This window comes from Eulemur rufifrons, chromosome 7 (genome assembly GCF_041146395.1).
Source record: "Eulemur rufifrons isolate Redbay chromosome 7, OSU_ERuf_1, whole genome shotgun sequence".
Classification (NCBI taxonomy): Eukaryota; Metazoa; Chordata; class Mammalia; order Primates; family Lemuridae; genus Eulemur; species Eulemur rufifrons.
In genome coordinates this window covers 200,949,540-200,973,039 of record NC_090989.1, presented here as the reverse complement: position 1 = coordinate 200,973,039, position 23,500 = coordinate 200,949,540, and the positions used below count along the sequence as shown (strand labels likewise).

The 23,500-nt window shown below is 42.6% G+C and overlaps 1 protein-coding gene across 5 annotated transcripts in view; it reads left to right on the top strand.

Annotated features, from left to right (window-relative positions):
• Positions 1 to 23,500, top strand: part of LOC138388322 (MAP/microtubule affinity-regulating kinase 3-like) — a 70,932-nt gene that overhangs the window by 18,711 nt on the left and 28,721 nt on the right. For 3 of the 5 annotated variants that reach the window (XM_069476263.1, XM_069476261.1, XM_069476262.1), the window contains 2 exons: positions 12,714 to 12,792; positions 21,039 to 21,206. In XM_069476263.1, the coding sequence (XP_069332364.1) occupies positions 12,714 to 12,792; positions 21,039 to 21,206 (247 nt within the window). Of the gene's footprint in view, positions 1 to 10,644; positions 10,736 to 12,713; positions 12,855 to 21,038; positions 21,207 to 23,500 lie in introns of those variants that run through there. The other 2 variants (XM_069476264.1, XM_069476265.1) reach the window with 2 other exon arrangements.

The following is a 23,500-nucleotide window of genomic DNA, read 5'->3' as shown; positions in this document are numbered from 1 at the left end:
CACATTTACTGTATAACATAGCCATTAATACTGCACATGTACAGTTGGCCATTATGTTTAATTACTTGCAAATGACAAAGGGATCTTCCTCCCTCAAAACAAGTTTTAAACATTGAAACCTATGCTTATAAAAATTTGAAACTTTCTTCAGCCTAAATATTTCAAATGAAAGCAATTACAAACTTCTCAAGTATTCTCTATATTCCAGGGATGTCAACCTAGTTATCTAGTGTGGAATCCTTCAGAGGTCTTTCCTTTCCTTTCCTTTCCTTTTTTTTTTTTTTTTTTTTTTTTTTTTTTGAGACAGAGTCTCACTCTGTTGCCCGGGCTAGAGTGCCATGGCGTCAGCCTAGCTCACAGCAACCTCAAACTCCTAGGCTCAAGCAATCCTACTGCCTCAGCCTCCCGAGTAGCTGGGACTACAGGCATGTGCCACCATGCTTGGCTAATTTTTCTGTATATATTTTTAGCTGTCTATATAATTTCTTTCTATTTTTAGTAGAGACGGGGTCTCGCGCTTGCTCAGGCTGGTCTCGAACTCCTGAGCTCCAACAATCTGCCCGCTTCAGCCTCCCAGAGTGCTAGGATTACAGGTGTGACCCACTGCGCCCGACCCCTTCAGAGATATTTCTGTCTCTCCGTCTCTTCACTGGATGGCCCAAAGAAAGGGAGAAAAGAAAGTTGTGACAACGGTGATTAGGGTTTTCTGATGAGGAAAAAAAAAAAAAAAGACATTAAATCTTTGCATTACATTTTTTTAAAAAGACAAATAAAACCAAAAATACCCGATTTGTTATTAAGACACTTGTCATCATTTCTCGTTCAAACTTTTATATTATCATGTTTTATCTTGTCTTCCCAAAGTGTTATGGTGGTCAAGCAAAGTACTCAGGGAAAGCATAATGGACCAAGCCTTCTTCTCCATCATTTCTAGCTTTTAATTGAATTCTCTTTAAAGAATATGGGAATGTTTTATCTGTGATGCCAACATACTACAAATCTTAATAATACTTAGAGACAACAGGAACTCCCTTACTTTCAGAATGAGAAGGGATGCTTGATTCCAAGACCTTCAGGTGGACAGTGGAACAAACTATGATAAGACTTGGATAACTAGTTCCATATCTGGTTATATTAGGGTAAGTAGTATAAGATAGGCTGTGATTCTCCATCTAATTCTTAACATACTGTGGCACTCAAAATTTTAAAAAATGTGAAAGCAAGTTATTTATTAATGGTGTATCAGTAAAAGAAGTCCAGGGAAAAATAATTATTTTCTTTAACTAGGTTGCCACCTGGCCCCTAAATACACTGGCAAATTTACAAAGTTTTTTTATTTTTGCCTTTTTGCAACTTGCTTACTGAATTCAGGAACTGACTGATCAAAAGATAACCCCTTGTACAAATAACCTAGGAACAGTACTGTGATTAAAAACTCGAATTCAGGAAAAACATGCAAGAAGACCCATTAAAACACCTCTTCACTTTTATTGCTGGCCTCGTGGTTGTCTTTGCTTTCTTCATTGCTATGTCCATTATGTTGTGGCGGATTACTGTCTTGAGCATCACATCCTCCACTGAGAGTCTGTGAACCATGAGAACTATTGCAATGGAAAAACTGTTAGAGCTTACAAAATAATACTTTAAGATGTCCCCTAAAGATCCAAAATCAAAACTGCAATATGGTCCTCATGTTCCTAATAGCATCTTTTATTTGAAATTACATTGTAATATAGTCCTTGAATTTTAGGATTAGGTTTTGGTGCTATCCCCCCGGCCCCCAACAAAAAACTGGAATAATGATTTCATTAAAAAGGTGTACTATCTCCTCCTAATATCACCGAAATCCTTTGGGTAGCTAAGGTACCGTCAGAAGTAGGGTTACTACGTGTATCTTTGGGTACAGGAAGTAGATTATTAATGTGATTATTCCATTTGTTACCATTATCAGGAACACTACAGGGTGCCACAGCTCTTTAGTGCATCATGATTTATTTGACTTCTTAGAGAAAACAATGCAAATCATAAATTTTTAAATTTATAATTATTGGTATTTTAGAAGAAAAAGCATTGTCATATTTCCTAATTGATATGGTTTTTGTGCCTACTAAGTAAACAATGGTGGGGGGTGGATTTCCTGTAAATCCCATTCCCTAATGAATGAGAGTAAAAGAAAAAAAAATCCAACTTCTTCTGAAATGTTGGTTTCTACCTTCAGCAGCTCCTACTAAAATGTTTAATAACTTGGAATCTGGGGAGCTGATAGTAGTACTGTGATTCTAATAGTCCTTTATAGATACATCCTGAAATGTTTATGAGTGAAATGGTATGTCTGGAATTTGCTATAAAATAATCTTCAGGGGTGGCACAGAGAAAGCTTATGGGGTACAAAACCACAAGATCACGCATTGATAATTGCTGAAGGTGCTTGATGGGGATGTGGGAAAGTTTATTTCTATTTCTGAGTAGGCTTGCTTTTTAAACCTCATGATAGTGCATCAAGGCAGTTACTGTTATATTTAATTAAAAGGAATGATGAGGGAAGAGAGGAGGTGGAGACAGAGTCCGACCCAGAGAAGTTAAGTCACTTATTCAGGTCACACAGGTGCCTTTCCATACCAAGTTGCCTCTACGAACAGAGAAACAGTACTTCTTGATTTATCGTGTTTTGCCTTTTTACTTCCGTGCTTCATCCTGGAAGTTGGTATCAGCATATTTAGCTTGGACATCGCAAACAACTGAGCTTGGCTCTGAGACGTGAGATCTCCATTGGGAACTGCTTTGGTTGAAGAAACGAAATGTGATGTGTCCTTCTTAATTGCTAGCTCGTGCTTTTTGCTCATTGGTTATTTTTTAAGGAACAACTATCATTCTTGTTCTCCTGTGAGTGTAAGGGTTCTCTCATGCATTAAGATATAATTTAAAGGGCATCTCCCAAGGGGTGTAAACATATGGTATAGCTAATTTCATTCTGGAAAATTCTGAAATGATAATGTCCAGCTCTTAGCAGTTGGTTTTCATCACACGCTGTCTTCTTTTCTGATAAGAAAGATCCTAGTGGAGCTGAATGTGGATCTATGTGTTCAGCCCTTGGGGAACCCTCCAGGGCCAACCCAGGACTGAACACAGCCTATGTTTCCACTTAGAATTGTGCTCTCTTGGGGCTATTCTAAGTATGGGGATGATGATCCTAGCAACCCTCTTGTGATATCTTAATCTTTTGCAAGAGCAAGCAGTCTTACCTTGACTGCCAGATGTTAATAAATAACGCTCTATTGAAAATTCAGGGAGCACAAGCCTGTTGTGATGTGTGCTTAAACCTAGTTGACAAATTCCCAGGGGCCTATCTTCAAGCAGCCTCTTTATCAGTCTCTTTCTTTCTAGTAAGTCTTACAGCATTTTACTCTGCGTGTTATTAAAACACAAACTCATGTTTTCTGTCTTCCTTTCCCTTTCCCCTCCCCTCCCCTCCCCTCCCCTCCCCTTCCCTTCCTTCTTTCCTTTCCTTTCCTTTCCTTCCCTTTCCTTTCTCCCCTCCCCTCCCCTCCCTTTCCCTTTCCTTTCCCCTTCCCTTTCCTTTTTCCTCTTCCTCTTCCCCTTCCCTTCTCTTTCCTCCCTCCCTCCCTTCCTTCCTTCCTTTTCCCTCTCCCCTCCCTCTCTCTCCTGCCTCCCCAAAACATTCTCTCCCGTCACTTTGCAGTCATTCTCTTCCCCCAACCCACATGCCCAGGCAATAACTGATTTATTTTCTATCACAATGGTTTTGCTTTTTGTAGAATTTTGCATTAATGAAAATTTTCCTTCACTTAGCACCTTTTGAGATGCATCAATGTTTTTGCATGTATCAGGAGTCCTTTCCATCTTATTGGTGAGTAGTGTTTTATGGCATGTAATTATCACTAAGTTTTCCACCTTTTCTTCTATATAGCCATTCACCAGTTGGGAAATATTTGGATTATTTCCAATTTGGGAATATAGTAAATAAAGCTGCTGTGGACATCTATGTATAGGTGGGGTTTTTTTAGAGACAGCGTCTTGGTCTATTGCCTAGGGTAGAATGTAGTGACACAGTCATAACTCACTGCAGCCTCAAACTCCTGGGCTCAAGCAATTCTCCTGCCTCCGCCTCCAAATAGGGTGGGACTATAACTGAACCCCATGCCACTCACCTAACTTTTCTCTTTTTCTTTTATTGTTTATTTATTTTTATTTTATTTGTATTATTTTTTGAGACAGAGTCTTGCTCTGTCATCCCACCTAGAGTGCAGTGGTGTCATCATAGCTCACTGCAACCTCAAACTCCTGGCCCCAAGTGATCCTCCTGCCTCAGCCTCCTGAGTAGCTGGGACTACAGTCGAGTGCTGCCACACCCAGCTGGCTTGTCTATTTTTTGGAGAGATGGGGTCTCGCTGTTTTGCTCAGGCTGATCTCGAACTCCTAGCCTTGAATGATCCTCCCATCTTGGTGTCGTAAAGTGCTGGGATTACAGGTATGAGCAACTGCTTCTGGGCTGAGTACAGGTTTTGAGTGGATAGATGTTTTTATTTCTTTTGGGTCAATAGTAGTGAGATCATTGGGGTGCATGGTAAGTATATTTTAACTTTATTTTTTGTTTTTTGTCTTTTGTTTTTTTTTTGAGACAGACTCTTACTCTGTTGCCCATACTAGAGTGCCGTGGCATCAGCCTAACTCACAGCAACCTCAAACTTCTGGGCTCAAGCGATTCTTCTGTCTCAGCCTCCCGAGTAGCTGGGATCATAGCCACGCGCCACCATGCCCGGCTAATTTTTTTCTATATATATTTTTAGCTGTCCAGATCATTTCTTTCTATTTTTTTTTTTTAGTAGAGATGGGGTCTCGCTCTTGCTCAGGCTGGTTTCCAACTCCTAACCTCGAGCATCCTCCCACCTCGGCCTACCAAAGTGCTAGGATTATAGGCATGAGCCACCGCGCCCGGCCTTAAATTTATTTTTTGAAAAGCCCAACTATTATTCAGAGTAGTAGTTGCTTCATATCCTTTCCAAAAATTAGCATCGTTACTCATTTAATTTTATCATTCTGGTGCCTTGTTGTGTTACCCTAGTGTGGTTTTAATTTTCATTTCCTTGACGAGTAAGGATGTTGAGCATCTTTGCATGTGCTTATTTGCCAGGTTTTTAAAAATATTCTTTAGTGAAATGTATAATCTTTTGCCCATTTTTAATTGGATTGCTTAGCTTTTATTGAATTATAGGAGACTTTTATATATTCTAGACATGCATCCTTTGTAAGATAAGGATTTTTAAGTATTTTCCATGTGGTTTACCATTAATGTTCTTTTTTTTTTTTTTTTTTTTTGAGACAGAGTCTCACTCTGTTGCCCGGGCTAGAGTGAGTGCCATGGCGTCAGCCTAGCTCACAGCAACCTCAAACTCCTGGGCTTAAGCGATCCTCCTGCCTCAGCCTCCCGAGTAGCTGGGACTACAGGCATGCGCCACCATGCCCGGCTAATTTTTTGTATATATATATTTTAGTTGTCCATATAATTTCTTTCTATTTTTAGTAGAGACGGGGTCTCGCTCTTGCTCAGGCTGGTCTCAAACTCCTGACCTCGAGTGATCCACCCGCCTCGGCCTCCCAGAGTGCTAGGATTACAGGCGTGAGCCACCACGCCCGGCCTAATGTTCTTAAAGTATCTTTGGAAAAGCAAAAGTTTTTAATTTTGATGAAGTTTAGTTCATTAATGTTTCTTTTATGGTTCATGTTTTTGTGTCCTAAGAAAACTTTGCCTAACCCAACGTCACGAAGACTTTTTCTTTGCTCTCATCTGAAAATTATATAGGTTTAGCTCTAATCTTTACACCCGTGACATATTTCAAGTTATTTTTTTATAAATGGTGTAAGGTAAAGGTCGTGGGTTTTTTTAATATGTGCATATTCTCATGTTGATCCAGCGCCCTTTAAGACTGTTCTGCATTGATTATTGAATATCAGTTGACCATATATGTGAGGATCTAGTTCTGAACTTGATATTCTGTTCAGTTGTTATCATTATATGAATAATACACTGTCTTGATTACTGCAGTGATACTGTAAACCTTAAAATCAGGAAGTATAATTCCTCTGACTTTGACCTTCCTTTTCAAGATGATTTTGGCTCTTCTAGGTTCTTTGTGCTTCTATATAAATTGGAGAATCAGGTGGTCATTGTCCACCTACACGCTGCTGGGATTTTGATAGGGATTGCTTTCAATCTATAGATAACTTGAAGAGGGGGAGCATAATTAACATCTTAAGAACACTGAGTCTGTCAGTCTCTGAACATGTATACATCTCCTAAATAGGTCTTCTTTAATTTCTTTCTGTAGTGCTTCAAAGTTGTCAGTATACAGGTCTTATGCTTATTTCATTTTTCCAGCCTGCTAGTTTTATTGTCACTGTGTGGCTCTGTTCTTGTCTTCTACCTTCCAGATTTTCCTAGCCAAGGGTGAGCACTTACTTGTCTTCACCTGCAGGCTCTAGAAGACAGGTTGGCTGGGTTGTACCTGAACTATGGGTGGTACCTGTCTGGGCCAAACAAAGAAGTTTAGGTATAAACTTGAGAACAAAGGCAGCAGTCAGTTAATTTAGGGAAACCTGAATCTGGCAATCAGGTATTATGAAAACCAAAGACAAGACTTGAATTTGGCTGGCTAATGTCTGAATAGGAAGAAGGTCCAGGGTGTTTGTGTAAATTGGAGAGGCAGCATATTGGCAAATTCCAAAAGAGGTAGATCGGTTCAGTGGACAAGGAGGTGGCGGTGAGTGACGACAGCCTCTGGGAACACTGGGTATCTGTGAGGATTTAGTTATTAGGAAAATTAAGAACCACATCCCCAAACTCAGTCAACTCTGTTCTTTTGTATTCCTGATGCATCTGTACCAGGGAATACTACTTTGGACATTTCTCTGAGGATGTGATACTGGGCTCCCAGCTATCTGGATCCAGAGCCCACAAGAGGAGGGTGTGTGTGATTTCTCTGTTTTATAGTACTTGAGATAATGATAAAGTAATAACTGCCCCACTCAAAATTACCTCCATAAGAAACTATGTTCAATTAGATAATAATATTATTGCTGGGAATATTTTGAAATTTCAATAATAGAGTTGTCTTCAGAGGTTTTTTTTTTTTTTGTTTGATTTTGCTTTATGTGTAACTATCTTTTTTATTTTATAAAGATTTTTATATTTTTAGAATAAGCCAAAAATAATATTAAGATCCAAGTCTGGAGAAAAAAGCATGGATGATCAAGCTGGGTGATTGAGTTTAGGTCAAAAATGAAGATGTGACTATAAAGTAATAACATTGGCCTATAAACTTCATTTTATGAAGGAGACAGTAACGACACAAATAGATTAATTAATTAGCCTGGTTTTTCATATAGTTAAATGTCTGAGTGAAGGATTCAGATATGCACTCTTAACCACCATGGTTATACTGCCTTCTGCCATGTGACTATCTATCTGCCTTATAAAGTATAATGGTGAGCAATTTGTAAGTTAATAAACACTATATAATAGTACTAACAGAAGTTGACACCATGTTTATATTTATCTAGCAAATTCCTTTTACTTGTAAAGTACAAAATATTTTAATAGCAAAAACTAGCTCCGGAGGATGAAGACAAGAGTAGAAAGCATAACTTGCTACTTGTTCCAAGTTTTCATAGTCCCCGTGATTAAGTCCGTGTCCATCGTGGGCAGCCATGCAGAGTGGTGACTGGGTAAGAAAGGAAGTTTGGAGTCAGGTGAATGTGAATTCATGTCCATTCCCCACTCGCTTCTTGGGTAACTTGGTACAAATAATGTATTTTTTCTAGGTTTTAGTTTGATAATCTCCAAAGTGGGAATAATAATAGCACCTCATTCCCAAAGTTGTTCAGAGCAGTGGTCCCCAACCTTTTTGGCACCAGGGACCGGTTTCATGGAAGACACAGATTGTGGGGAGGGGAGGCAGAGCTCAGGTGGTGATGTGAGTGATGGGCAATGGCTGCAAATACAGATGAAGCTTTGCTCACTCACCCCCCTCCACCTCCTGCTGTGTGGCCCAGTTCCTAACAGGCCATGGACTGGTACTGGTCTGTGGCCCAAGGGTTGGGGACCTCAGGTTTTGAAGATTAAATGTACCAAGCATTAATATATTATCTGGGACCCAGAAGCACTTGATAAATGGTAGTTTTTGCTTTCAGTGAATTAATTTAGTTTATGCAGAACTCAGTCCTTTTCCTTATTTTTCACTCCCGACAACCACCCTACACAAACAGAAAGCCCCACTCACCTAAGGGTGTTTATGTGTATAGCACACAAAATTGAGGAAATGGACAGGATTTACATCACAGATACCTTACACTTTAAAATGGAATAGTAGGGGCTGGGGGCAGTGGCCCACTGCCATGATCCTAGCACTTCTGGCAACATAGCAAGATTCCCTTCTCTAAGAAAAGAATACATAAATAAATAAATTGAATATTAGGGAGTCTCTTCAGACCCATTCTGGTTCACAGAGTGCCTTATTAAAAAAAGAAGAGGGTAGTTTGGGGGCTGCCCAATTTTAAAGAAATGATTGACATGTCCACTCTTAAAAAGATGTATCCATCAATTTCAGGAGTCTTGAGCTCCAGCCCACCAGCCTATGCTGAGCCTTCTGCGCCGCCCTTTGACCTCCACATTGCTTTTCACTTCTAGTGTGTGAAAGTTTGTCTAACTTCCTATCCATAAAAGTCTTTCCAGTACCAAATCTTTTTTCCCAACAGGATTTTTTTCCTGAGCTGTTGATATAACTTTTTTTCATGCCCATTGACATTTGGTTTACATCTTAGAATTCTGAATAAGGACTTCATGTGGCAAAGATTTCCACTACCAGAAATGGGGGGTGAGGGAGGGCAGTTTCTAAATAACTCTTATAGTCCAGAGCGGTAAAGAAGATAATATACCAAATTATACCTGAGAAACCGTTTAGGTGAATTCAAAGTTTCCTTGGGAATCATCCTGTGTGGTGGTACTCAATTCTGCTTTGTTGAATGACACATTATGTGAAAAGATTAGCAAAGGAGTAAAGAACGTCAAAGATGGTGGCATATTTTTGCAGAGGCTAAAGCAGCGTAGCCTCAGTAAGGCATAGATCTGCAGACTAAAGTTCTCTAAAGCAGAAGCAATGTCTAATGGCCTCAAAAGCTGTGAAACCAGAGGCATAGCACTTCCAGAGCAGTGAAAGGGTCTGGATTCAGCTAATTCAGTTTTCTCACTTTCCACATGAGAAACTGAACCACCAGCCAATTAATAGCACAGCCGAGGCCAGAGTCGAGGTTTCCTGACTCATGGACATGACATCATGGCTGGCATATAGGTGCCATCCAGACTGGTGCCTTGGGCCCTGTGTGGATGTAATAAAATGAAGATGAGTTAGCGGGGGAATATGAGCAGTGGGTTCTCAGATAACCTTATTCAAGGTACTTTACCTTTCTTGGCTTCAATTAATTCATCTATAAAAAAAGGCCTAATCATAGGAGGAAACGTTGGGAGGTGGGATATGTTTACAGCATAGATTGTGGTGGTGGTTTCATGGGTGTCTCCAAACTCTAGATTGTGATTTTGGTTTCATAGTTTTCTCTGCTCATTGTCATATATATTAAACATGTACAGCTTTTTGTATGTCAATTATAGCTCAGTAAAGTGGTTCTTTAAAAAACATAGATCTAATTCTTCCCTCAAATGCCCAGTTTGAGGAATGAAAATGTGATAATGCATACGAGATCTCCATCCTCACGTCTGGAGCCCAGTAGGCACAAAATGAATGCCACTGTCCTGCCTTTTCTCAGTCATACCAGTGTACAAGTTGGATTCAAGGGCAGATAACATCAAGTAGGAGAAAATAACAAGCACCAACAGTTGGGAGACTATGAAACATGTAGGTGCTTAGTGGGTACACTGTGGGGATGAAGGCAGGCTGCGCCTGTCTGTCCTTCACGGTGTCAGCTGGCAGGTGGATGAAGCGGAGTGCATGGATAGCTCTGCTCCAAGTTCCGTATCCAGGAATGGTGGATGCCAGGGCCAGGTTGGTTTCCAGCCTGAACATCCATTTCATTGCTCTCCACTCATTTGCCAAAGGTAGGCTCAGTCTTCTTCTAGTTCCCAGAGCTGATCTTGACGTTGGGGCCAGATGTACTCAGTTGGCTCCAACTCCACATTTGGCTGCCAGTCTAATCCTGATGCCTAGACTGCTGCTTGCTCTCCTGGCTCAATCCCTGCCCCTTAACCTTTCTACTTTTCCCTCACTTCCTTGTCGTTCTACCACATATGCCTGATAGGAAGCCCACTGCCTTGTCTCCTTGGCACCTCTAGTGTCAGAAATTACAGTGGCTGCCTGGCACATCATGATTTCCCCGAAGGCCAGGCCTATGTTACCCATGCTGGCCTGTAGCTATGGCTGAATGAGGCAAAGGGAGATCCTGCTGACCTATCAAGCTCTTTCCCAAGAATTAAAAAAAAAATTTAATGATACATAACAGATATACATGTGTTCACAGTAGAAGTGATAATTTAATTCATTCATATAATTTGTAAAGGTCAAGTCAGTGTAATTGGGATATCCATCACCTGAAATATATGTCTTTTCTTTATGTTAGATCTTTCCTGAGAATTTTGAGAACTTAGAGATGGAAAATGGTAAGAGCCAGTCACCTCTGGAGACAGTCAAAAGAGGAGTCCATGGGCCAGGTGAGGTAGCTCATGCCTATAATCCTAGCAATCTGGGAGGCAGAGGCAGGAGGATTGCTTGAGGCCATGAGTTTGAGACCAGCCTGAGCAAGAGCGAGACCCCATCTCTATTAAAAATAGAAAAAATTAGCTGAGTGTGGTGTTGCACACCTGTAGTCCCAGCTACTCTGGAGGCTGAGGCTGGAGGATTGATTGAGCTCAGGAGTTTGAGGTTGCTAGGCTGATGCCATGGTACTCTATCCTGGGCAACAGAGGATACCATGTCTTTAAAAAAAAGAGAGAAGCCCACAAGATCTTCCTGTTTCTAAAGCACTAACCCTGTTACCACACCTCTTGAGACATGGTTGTTCAAGTCTACTGTTGTAAGCTTCCACAGTCAATGTACGTTTTGCTTATGTGATGAAAGATGGATTTGTGATGCTTGATTCCAGCAGGATCCTTATGCAGTACTTACCTGGGCTCAATGTGCTCTGTTCCTAGTCTAGTAACTCTTTCAGTCAACTGACACAGCCAGGCCAAATGCTAAAGCATAACAATACACACTGGCATTTGACATTTGTCTCAGGTTCTCCAGAGGACCATAATTTTTGGAACTTACTCCAGTCATAGTGATGTCTTTATACACCCATTTATCGTTATTGAGTATTTATAGCACACTGGGTACTGTCCATGGTCCCAGGGTTACAAACAAGAGAGCAGACAGCATCCCTGCTTGTCAGCATTATGGGCTAGTAGAGGAGACTGCCATACCATGAACACTGTCAGAACGAAGGGCTGAGAACTATAATGGAGCTACATGTATGGAGCAATAGGAGCACAAAGGTGGGAGCAAATGACTATCCTCAGAAAGGGAATTAGGAAAGTCTTCAAGGAGTAGCTAATGTTTAACATTAGCATTGGAGAATGAGGAAGAGTTCACCAAGAGAAGAGTAGTACTGCATTCAGAAAACTCTGCAGGAAGTTGGGTGTGGTGGCTCATGCCTATAATCCTGGCACTTTGGGAGGCTGAGGCTGGGGGGGGGAGGGTCTCTTGAGGCCAGGAGTTTGAGACCAGCCTGGGCAACATAGTGAGACCTTGTCTCTACAAAAATTTTTAAAAAGTAGCAGAGCATGGTGGTGCATGCCTGTCATCCTAGCTAGTCTGGAGGCTGAGCCAGGAAGACCATTTGACCCCAGGAGTTGGTTGCAGGGAGCTGTGTGATTACACCACTGTATTCCAGTCTGGGGTCTGGGCAACAAAGTGAGAACTTGTTTGAAAAAAAACCCTGAAGAATGACAAATTTCTTAACTACTAAGCCTAAGAAATTCCATTTTGGGGATTTATCCCACAGATGTATTTGTGCATAAATGACTTATGTATAAGAATAAACATTGCAGCATTACGTGTTAAGAGTAAGAGATAGAGGCCAGGCGTGGTGGCTCACGCCTGTAATCCTAGCACTCTGGGAGGCTGAGGCAGGAGGATCGCTCAAGGTCAGGAGTTTAAGACCAGCCTGAGCAAGAGCACAACCCCATCTCTACTAAAAATAGAAAGAAATTAGCTAGACAACTAAAAACATACAGAAAAAATTAGTTGGGCGTGGTGGCGCATGTCTGTTGTCCCAGCTACTCGGGAGGCTGAGGCAGAAGGATTGCTTGTCCCCAGGAGTTTGAGGTTGCTGTGAGCTAGGCTGACATCACAGCACTCTAGCCTGGGCAGCAGAGCAAGACTCTGTCTCAAAAAAAAAAAAAAAAAGAGTAAGAGATAGAAACCAATCTACATGTAAGTTAATAGATCATTGGTTAAATAAATACAGTCTATCCACTTGATAGAAGACTATGTAAGTGTAAAAAAAGAATGAGGAAGCTCTCTATTTACCAACATGCAAGATCTTTGAGACACAATGCTAAAAAAAGAAAGGTTCACAATGGTACTGCCTCTTGTTTGTTTTGTTGTGTGATTTTTTTCTTTTTCTTTTTTTTTTTTTTTCCATTCGAGACAGGTTCTCACTCTATCACCCAGGCTGGAATTGGCAGCAGGATCAGAACTCACTGCAACCTCGAACTTCTGGGCTCAGGTGACTCTGCAGCCTCAGCCTCCCAAGTAGCCAGGACTACAGATGTACACCACCACACTTGGGTAGTTCATTTTCTTTTTTGTGGAGATAGGGTGTCACTGTGTTGCCCAGGGTGGTCTCGAACTTCTGGCCTCAAATGGTCCTCTCCTCTTGGCCTCCCAAAGTGCTGGGATTACAGGTGTGAGGCACTGCACCTGGCCTTGCCTCTTGTTTTAAAAAGAATAAAATGAGAATATATGTTCATGTTTGTTCACATTTACATTAAAATTCTATACTGTTTACATACGTCTAATTAAAGGGGTTACTATTAGGTACACTAAGGTGAGAACTAAACAGACAGTGAGGTGAAAGAGATTGTTCATGCAGCACATTTTTTAATTTTTTAACTGTGAAAATATTATCTATGAAAAATTGTTTTCAAAGAACACGTTGTAAGAAAACATCAAAGTTAGATACAGGGCTTAGAAGACAATTTCCTTTTTTTTTTTTTTTTTCTTATTTCAGCTTATTATGGGGTACAAAAGTTCAGGTTACATACGTTGCCCATGTACCGCCTATTCCCCCAAGTCAGTTTAATTGCTCTGTGGGTCAGAAACTTGTTGGTAAAAGAAAACAAGGGGAGAATGTTTTGCTGCACCTTCCTTCTAGTGGTAAGTAATACTGTAATAGCTGTCTGTTCAGCAATAAGTTTATATGAGAATAGGCTCCTTTAGAAACAGACATGATTGGAGATCTGTGGCTGATGGGAAAGGAAAACATTGGCAGGGAAATCTGCAGATTTGAAAGCAGATTTTTTATTCCTTCCTATGTGAGTGTGTTCGTTCCATTTAAACAAAAATTTCTTCTGCTTTATTCCTGAAAGTCTGTGAAGAGTTTTCACTGAAGACACTGGGAAAAGAAAACAAATAGATCTGCCATCTTATTCTTAGGCTGGCATAACAAGACACCATAGACTGGGTGGCTTATAAACAACAAATTTATTTCTCAGTTGTAGAGGCTGGGAAGTCCACGATCAAGGTGCCAGCAGATTGTCTGTCTGGTGAGGGCAGCCTTCTGTTCCATGGATGGCACCTTCTTGCTGTGTCCTCACATGGTGGAAGGGGACAAGGCAGCTCTCTGGGGCCTCCTTTATAAGGACTCTAATCGCATTCATGAGGGCCCCACCCTCATGACCTAATCATGTCACATAGGCCCCACTTGAACCCCCACATTGCTGGGTTTCAACATAAATTTTGGGGAGATACATGTTCAGACCATAGCAACTGCATGCCCTAATGTCATCTTCCAATTAAAAAAAAAATCCTCTGAACTTTTGAAATTTGGGAGTCTCCATTGTGGACAGGATAAGACACAAGACTGAAAAGCTTTTACTCTCCCCAGCCAGTGGCCCTGTGAAAGTTATTAGACAAGGCTGGATTGGTTTGGTTTGGATTTTCATTCCTCCAATACTCAGTGTGCTCCTCTTTAAAAGAAGGAGAGCAACGCTACCATCTTAGATGTTCCATGCCATCTGGTTATGATAAAATTTGTTCAGACACTCAGATGAAAGAAGATATAATTAAGGAAAATCACTATGTTCGAATGAGGGTGTCCTCTGGCAGTTACCACTGGTTGAGAGTTCAGTTCTCAATTTTAAACTTTGTAAAGCGTTTTTGTTTTCCCTACACCAAAGGACAAATACATTTGAGGAGACTGACCAAAACTGAGGAGAATCTTTGTTTTAGGAGATGGTTACTGTTTCTGTCTGTTACTACCTTCCTTCCTGTGAGGAACTGCTTTCCTCCCATCCACTTGCCGACTCTGCCTGCTGACATCCACCTCCTGCTGCTGGGGGTGACCTGCTCGCTGTCAGTCTGGTGGGACCATCAGTCACAGTATCTAACCATGTGGCATCAGGGTTACCTAGATTGGGCCAAACCTCGTAGCCCATTCCCTCAGCCCCAGTCATTTGTTCAAAGGAACGAGCCAGTCTGTCGTGGGCATGTGTCCCAAGCTGGATGAATCATCCTCTTGGGTTGGAGGGGCCTTGCTTCTCAGCTCACAGAGCCTAGAAGGACACGAATAGGGGACAGCCAGCAGCCATGTAAACTGTGTGTGTATATTGTGGAATTTAGAAGGCTACCCCAAATTCTCACCCCAAAGTCATTTTACATTATTGGCATTATGAGTGGTTAAAACAAAGTGTAGTGCTATGATACTTACTTTCAATTTAAATAGGCCGATTGACCTTTTGAGATGGTCAAATATGCAGGACAGTTGATCAAGTTTGAAAAAAGAACAGTACAGACTGGCATGGGAAAAGATTTCATAGCTCTGAGGGACTTTAGTAGAACCTTGAATGCTCTGGATGAACAGAGAAAAATAGTGACCATATTTTAGGTAGCTGGAATGTTATTCGCCAAAGTGCCACGAAAGAAGCGGGTAAGAGCATCAAGCTGACTAGGACAGGGGGTGAGTGTCAGCAGGCAGATAAGTAGGCCAAAAACACAAGATTCAGATGTGGGAGTCTTGAGACTAGAGGAGGAGAGGGCCCAGCATTGACTCGAGGGGAGAGGAACTAGAGAGAGAAGGGAGGGAGGACAAGGACTGGAGGGAGACATGAGTGCTCTAGACAATGGCCATGCCTAACAGCCGTCTGTCTACGTCAGTAAATCTCACGTAACCCTGTGCCCCCGATGACCTGTCACCAGGGACATAGCTGTGCAGACCAGGGGTAGAGGTAGAACAGGGCCATCTGAATGCGGGCCTAGTGTGGGTGGCCAGAAAGTGCCTCCCACAATATGAAGGGTTGTTGAGCTGCGGACGGTGAAGAAGCAGCAGATGCAGGAGAGCTCTCTGCCCTCCGTCTGTTGCCTAAAGCAGGGGATGGATTTATGAAAACAGAAGGGGCCCCGCCTGCGCTTTCTACCAGGGAGAAAAAGGGTAACCAGTGAAGACGGCTTTAGACCTTCTCAGCCTAGAGATGATACCAGAGGAATCTCTATTAACAAACTTTACTAACTGGACTTTCTCTGCCAGTTATTTGCCTTGCCCCAAGTGGCCACCCATAGAGACTCAAAGTCCTTTTCCTTTGTCTTCTTACTTCTCTAAAAATTTACTGTTTTTTTGAGGGGGGTGTTTTGGTTTAGTTTTTTGTTGTTGTTCTTTGTGTTTTTCTTCCGGAGACAGAGAGAGTCTGGCTGTGTCATCCCTGCTGGAGTGCAGTGGCATCGTTAGAGCTCACTGTAACCGCCAACTCCTGGGCTCAAGAAATCCTCCTGTCTCAGCCTCCCGCATAGCTGGGACTACAGGCGTGCACTGCCACGCCTGGCTAAATTTTACTATTTTTAGTAGGGATGGTGTTTCGGTGTTGCTCAGGCTGCTCCGAGCTCCTGAGCTCAAGCGATCCTCCCACCTCGGCCTCCCAGAGTGCTAGGATTACAGACATGAGCCACCACGCCTGGCCACATTGCTAGTATCTTCTGTCTTCGCTTTCAAAGAGGATTGACTCAACATCCAATTTAAAATTTTAAATTAAACCCAAAGGAGAAAATAAATTTCCCAGCTAGGACTCTTAAATGTCTTATTGTACACAGAGGGTAAAGCCTGTGGCAGCAGAGTTGGTTTGCAAATAGTAATGAGGGATTCGTGCTGTCCCGTGTGCACCTGACTGTGCACAGTAATGGGCAAGGTCGAAGAAAAGGACTTTTGTTGTTGGAGTCCAACTTTTTCTTCAAGTTAGAGTTCTTTAGCTGTCCTCCAGCCCCCTGAGCTGCTCAGCCATGGTTAGTCCATGTCCTCTTATGTAGACTAGGTGAGGCATTGTAAGGTGAAGCTCCAACAGCAGGGGTTTGTTTTGTCGGTATTTCTTGTTAATAGTTAGGCAGCTGCTTTTGGATGGGGCCTAAGTATTGTGGGTTTTGTGTCATGGACAATTTACATGAAAATGTGTATTGGTGGGACTTAATATGAAATCTGAACAAGGTTAACCTTAACCCCACTGGTGATGCAGTTGGTACCATTATGACTGCGTTGACTACAACCCCACTGGTGATGCAGTTGGTACCATTATGACTGCGTTGACTACGCAGCAGATTGTAGAATAGGAATCCTGGAGAGGAGCAGACCTCTCGGCTGTGGTTCACTGTCCAGAGGGATAATTCCTACTGTGGCAACGGCTGTTGTTATTGAAGGCATTTGGCCTGTTTTTGGCAGCATCTTTTCACAGTTTTTTCTGTACCTCTTTCCTCCCTTGCCTAGCTCTTGCCCGTCTCCCTTGCGTAGCTCCTGACTGTCCTCCCTTTCCTAGCCCCTGCCTGTCCTCTCCCCCCCCTTTTTTTTTAGCTTTTGCTTGTTTTCATCCTACCCCTGCCTGTCCTCCCTTCCCTAGTCCCTGCCGTCCTCCCCTTTTTTTTTTTTTTTAGCTTTTGCTTGGTTTTATTCTAGCCACTGCCCATACTCCCTTTCTTAGCCCCTGCCCCTTCTCCCTTTTTTAGTTTTTGCTTGTTGTCTTTCCTAGCCCGTGTCTGTCCTCCTTTTTTTTTGTTTTTTAACTTTGGCTTATTTCTTTCTTAGCCCCTGCCTGTCCTCCCTTCCCTGGCCCCTGCCCGTCCTCCCTTTCCTAGTCCCTGCCCGTCCTCCCTTTCCTAGTCCTTGCCTGTCCTCCCCCCAACCCTTTTTTTTTTTTTTTAGCTTTTGCTTGTTTTTATCCTCCCCCCCCCTTTTTTTTTTTAGCTTTTGCTTGTTTTTATTCTAGCCCCTTCCCATCCTTCCTCTCTTAGGCCCTGCCTGTTCTCCCTTTTTTAGTTTTTGCTTGTTGTCTTTCCTAGCCCCTGTCTGACCTCCTTTTTTTTGTTTTTTAACTTTGGTTTATTTCTTTCCTAGCTCCTGCCTGTCCTCCCTTTCTTAGGCCCTGCCTGTTCTCCCTTTTTAGCTTTTGCTTGTTTTTTGTAGCCCCTGCCTGTCATCCCTTTCCTAACCGCTGCTTGTCCTCCCTTTTTTTTTTTAACTTTTGCTTATTTTTTTCTTAGCCCCTTTTTAAAATCTTTTGCTTGTTTTTTCCTAGCCCCTGCCAGTCCTCCTTTTTTTTTTTTTTTTTTTTTTTTTAGCTTTTGCTGCCTCTTTTTTCCCAGCCCCTGCCCACCCTCCCTTTCCTAGCCCCTGCCCGTCCTCCCTTCCCTAGCCCCTGCCAATCCTCCCTTCCCTAGCCCCTGCCAATCCTCCCTTCCCTAGCCCCTGCCAATCCTCCCTTCCCTAGCCCCTGCCCGTCCTCCCTTCCCTAGCCCCTGCCAGTCCTCCCTTCCCTAGCCCCTGCCCGTCCTCCCTTCCCTAGCCCCTGCCAGTCCTCCCTTCCCTAGCCCCTGCCCGTCCTCCCTTCCCTAGCCCCTGCCCGTCCTCCCTTCCCTAGCCCCTGCCAATCCTCCCTTTCCTTGTCCCTGCCAATCCTCCCTTTCCTAGCCCTTACCATCCTAGGCCCGCCATTGCTAGCTGCAGGCGTGTATTGGCTTTACTAAAGGAGTGGATTAAGGAGCCTTTATGTTCTCTAAAGCCATCAAGAGAAGATTGATATAAAGATATTTGAGATATTCAGTTATAAACAACCTTCTTCATACGATGGTAAAGTATTCCAGCATTTTTCCCCATATCTGGTAACTTAGTTCAGGTTCCTAACATTTATTTCCTGCTTGTTACATAGTTGTACTTATCGCTGTGGAACAAACCACTGCACAACTTAGTGTAAAACAACAACCATTTTGTTACACTCACAAATTGTGCGTCCAGAATTCAAACAAGGTTGTCTTGTCTACTATGTCTAGGAGCTCAGTTCCAGGGGATATAAAAAGGACAGGGGGGTTGGAGCACCTGGGCTGGAGGACCTACATCAGAGACCATTCCTTTGCTGACATATCTGGCACCTCGGCAGGTCAGGTTAGAACCCTGGGCTCAGCTGGGACTCTTGGTCAGAGCAGCTACGCAGGAGGCCTCAGTGTGACTACAGTTCTTCCTTGGTGATTCAGGGTCCCGTCAAACAAGGCAAAAGCTAGTCCTGCCTTTCATGGCCTATTAATATCTTCAGAAATCACGTCACATTACTTCTGCCATTCTGTCCTGGCTAAAGCAGTCATAAGCCTACCCAGATTCAAGGGGAAGGGGCCCACCTTCCTAATGGGAGGTGTATCAAAGACTTTGGGATCATGTTTTTAAACCACCAAAATAGTGACCCTTTGGGTTTGTAATCTGACCTACCATTTTATTGTGTGAGATTGGGCAAGTTATTTGATTTGCGTGTGCCCTGGTTATCTCATGTATAAAACAAGATGAGTGATAATGACGACCTCATAGGGGTGTTAAAAGGGCAAGGGCTTCCATCACTTGTCTCCTTTACCTCTTTGTCCTATCTCCTCCTCTCTCCTACTCGCTGCACTGGTAGTCCCAGGGGTCGCCTTGCTGTGCTTTAAACACACCAAGGGTGCCCCAGCCTCAGGCCCTTGGCACCAGCTGTTCTCTAAGCCTAGAACCCTTTTCTTCCAAATATCCACATGACTAATGCTCTCACCTCCTCCTCTTGTTCAAATGTCACCTCAGTGAGACATGCTGTGACTCCCTGTGGCCTTCCCAATGCTGTTAAGCTTGATTTAATTTCTTTCATTGCATTTGTTATTCTCTAACATACCCTATAGTTTACATATTTCTTAATGTTTATTGTGTTTTGTCAGTTTCCTCTGCAATACTAAAAGCTCTGTGAGAGCAGGAATATGTGTTCTGTTCCTGATACTATTCCAAATATCTAGAACATGCAAGTCATTTATTGCAGGTGACCAGTAAATATTGGTTGAATTACTGAGTGATTAAATGAGACAAATGGGTAAAGCATTTAGAAGAATCCCTCACACACAGGAAGTAATACATAAATGTTAGTCATCATCAGCATTAATGGTCTCTTATGGTCTTCTGATTTATCATTTCCTTTTTTTATTCTTGACCTTATATGAACTTTGACTACTGATTTATCATTTCTATCCCCGTGTCCTCAGCCTCTCCCATCTCTAGTTCATGCCAGTGAGATTATCTTCTTTCTCCTCTTTTAAAAGAGTAGGCTCCTTTCTTAAAGGGATGTGTGATGGAAAGAGTCTGGGCTTAGAAGTGAGCGTTAAAAATGGGAGCCCAGGCCAGGGGTGGCGGCTCACTCCTGTCATCTGAGCACTGTGTGAGGCCGAGAGGGAGGATCACTTGAGGCTGGGAGTTGGAGGCTGTAGTGGGCTATGATGATGCCACTGCACTCCAGCCTGGGTCACAGAGTAAGAACCTGTCTCAAAACAACAATGACAACAACAACGACAACGTTGCTTTCATCTTCTTTGACATGAACAATATTACAAAGTAGTTTGTTAAGTTTACCAACTGGATGAGGCTTGTTTTGACCTGTAGGTATAGCAAGGGACATTTTTCTGCACAAAAAGTTGGCAAAGAGAAAAGTATGAAGGCAGTTGAAAGCAGCAGTGTGTGCATGTGGAGTGAGAAGCCTCCCTCAAGCAGAAGGTGGCGGCCACAGCAGCGTGGGGAGTGGAACACGTGATCCTTCGAGCACACGCAGGGGCGAGGGAGCAGGAGCAGTGAGGCAGTGACGCGTGTGGAAGTGCACACAGTGTGTACCCAGAAGCACAACTCTCGGACCTGAGTATTTCACAGGGCTACGGGCATATATGTTCTGTTTTACCTTTATTGAGCATATCGAGTGCTTTATTCATCTATTCAACAAATACTTCTCAAGGGCCACACAGTCTAGCTGTTTCTTTAAGCACATTGTTTTGAATTATTAGCAGCATAATGTAGAAAGAAATTGGGAATCCAGATTTGTTTTGGATCTCTCAAGTTCTGTGGCTGCACCCTCACCTGGGGAACAGTGACAGCTGTTCTGCTGCTTTCCAGCCCGTGGTGGGGGTCAGATGTGCGGGCGCGTTTGCTAGCACGTGGAGGAGCTCCGCTCAGTGTGACTGCAAGACAGTCCTTTTACTCCTGTTCTCTCTGACAGCCGCATATCCAGCGTGTCCAGCCTCTTTCTGAACACCCACTTGAACTTCAACACTTGATATTTGTCTTTCAACATTCCTCGCAAATTTGTATCTTGTGGTTAAATTCCTTTGAAGTGCTAGATAATTTAGGATTAAAATTAAGGCAGTTTTGTTTTTTCAACTATAGGCTCTTAAAGCTTGGCAAGTACTGTGTGTTCTTTGATTTCCTTATCTTTGTGTATTGCTGTGTTGTAGGACACATCTTGCAGAGATGGCCTTACATTCACCTCTCACACCAGAGGTTGCCATGGAAGTGAACAGCCTGTCTGTGCTGTCGTTGGCAACTACCGGTTCCTCGGAAGCCTCGGTGAGGGGGCTTACAGTACGGTAAAGCTAGCGAGGCACGTGCTGACAGCAAGAGAGGTAAATGCAAATTATGCTTATTTCTGTTAAGACACTTGCTCTGTTTATTTCCACGTGAGAGAAAGAGGAAGAATATATATTTGGGCTTATTTCTAAGCTAATCAAACTTTTGTAAAAGAACACAAAACACATGTTGTCTGGGAGTTCTTTTGCTTTCACGTTACTTTAAATGTTGTACATATTAGAGTGTTTGAATAGTCTTCACCTTTAAAAATGGGTAGTGTTTTATTCTTTTTCAGTAGTAAATGTCTGCCACCACAGTAAAAATTGTCTTGAACTTCAAGTACGCACTTCTGTGTATGTGCTCATGGTACTTGCAGATGCATAGTACTGTGTATATTTACAGATTTATCCTCAAGAGGTCTCTTCTCTCTCTAAATACTTTCTCATAGCTGTGTTTGATGGGTTAGAGTCCAAGAAGGCGCACACCTCCCTAACCTCTGTCATACTGGCTTTTTGCTCAACCTTACTCCTTATTTATCAACATACACCCATTCAAACCATGAAATTAACTCTTGCTCACGTTCTTGTGTGGCGTGGAGTCTGCTTTGCTGCTTCGTCATAGTTTCCTGCATTTAGGTCTTTGCACCTGCCCTTCTCTCTGCCTCAAATACTCCTCACCCTTCCGTGTAGGGATCACTTCTAGGAAGTAGTCCTTGACAGGCCTCTTTCCTCAGGCATGGGACTGGGCAAAAATCCTGACACTTGCCTTGTAGGACACAAGTTACATTGTATTGGAATTACTTATTTGTCTCTCTCCGCGTCCAGTCTGGTAGGCTATCCCTAACCTGGAGGGGCAGGCAGAAGTACTTAACATAGTGCTCAGCACCTCTTAGCCACTTAATAAATATTTGTTGAATGAATGTGATAATGCTTTTGAAGGAAGCTTTTAAAAGAAATGCTCTCCCTGTCCCAGACCCTCCTGGTGGACGTGCCAAGACCGTGTGACGGAAGTGCCTTGGCACTGATGCCCACAGATCCCTGGCTTGGGGCTGCTGGGGCAGGAGCCCTGGGCCCGGCCTTCTGCCCGCAAGCAGCCCATGTGCAGCAGCACAGCCTACAGATAGCCTTGTTTTCTGTGTGTGCCGGGACTTGGGAAAGGGCGAGAAGCACGGGTCTACGCTAAGTGGAGTCTTAAGTAAAGACTGGAACCAGAACTTTGCCTCTTCACAATTCACCTCAATTTTAGTGACAAAATCCCTTTGGATTTTTAGTTACGACTCCTCATGGTTGAGTTGCTTGGACTGCTTTTGGGATCTAAAGAACAGGAGTGGGTAGAGCTGTCCCTGCAGTTCTTCCTCAAAATTTTCTTGAGATAAGGAACCAAACCTTGGAGTTTCCTTCCCACCAGTTCCAGGTGGTTGGTTCCCGGCCAGTTTCCTTCCGTGGGCAGAGATGGCAGGCTAACAGGGCAATGGGGCAGAGACAGACCCTGTCCCCTTTTACTTGCATTGGCTGGAGTCTGACTGGCTGTGTTTAATTACGAGGCTCTCTCTCCAGAAATGCTTGAATAGGACTAGCAGAGTGGCTTAATTTAAAAGTTTTTGCAGTTTTCTAAAAAGCTATGAGCAAAACCATTTTACTCCTGTTTTTTTTTTTTTTTTTTTCCTATTGTGGGTATGACCCAAAATCATATAAAATATAAATATTATAGAAGTCTTATTATGCAGAAAGTAAAAGTTCCTTGAAATTTTTCTCTTCAAAGAAATCACTTTCAGCAATTTGGCATATATTCCCAGAGATTTACAATATAGACATTAACTTTTTCTTTATTTTAACAAAAAAGGAACTCTAATGGAACATAATGGTAAGTTTTTTTTTTTTTTTTGAACTTGGTAATGTAAGTTGAGCGTATCTGGGTCTCAGTACTCAGAGATCTAACAGAACTCAGTTTAATGGCAGCACAGTCTTCCAGTGCATGGGGGAACCATAGTTTATTCTCTGTCAGTGGGCGCTGGGGTTGTTTCTCGTTTTTTTGTTGTTAGAAACAGATTTTCAGTGAACATTCTTTTATATAACTTTGTGTGCTGTTGTTAAGAATGTTTGTGAGGGATAAATTCCTAGAAATGGAAGTCCTTGGTCAAAGCAGATGACTCTTTGACATTGTCATAGATACTGCTAAATCAGTTTTGAAGAAAAAGGATGTACCTACTTTATTGTCGTATCAAAATGAATGAGAATGTCCATTTTGCTACACCATTGCCACATTGTAGATAATTTTTATCTGATTGTTTTAGTCTGTTTTTGCTGCTAGAACAGAACCAGAGGCCCGGTAATTGATACAAAAAAGAAAT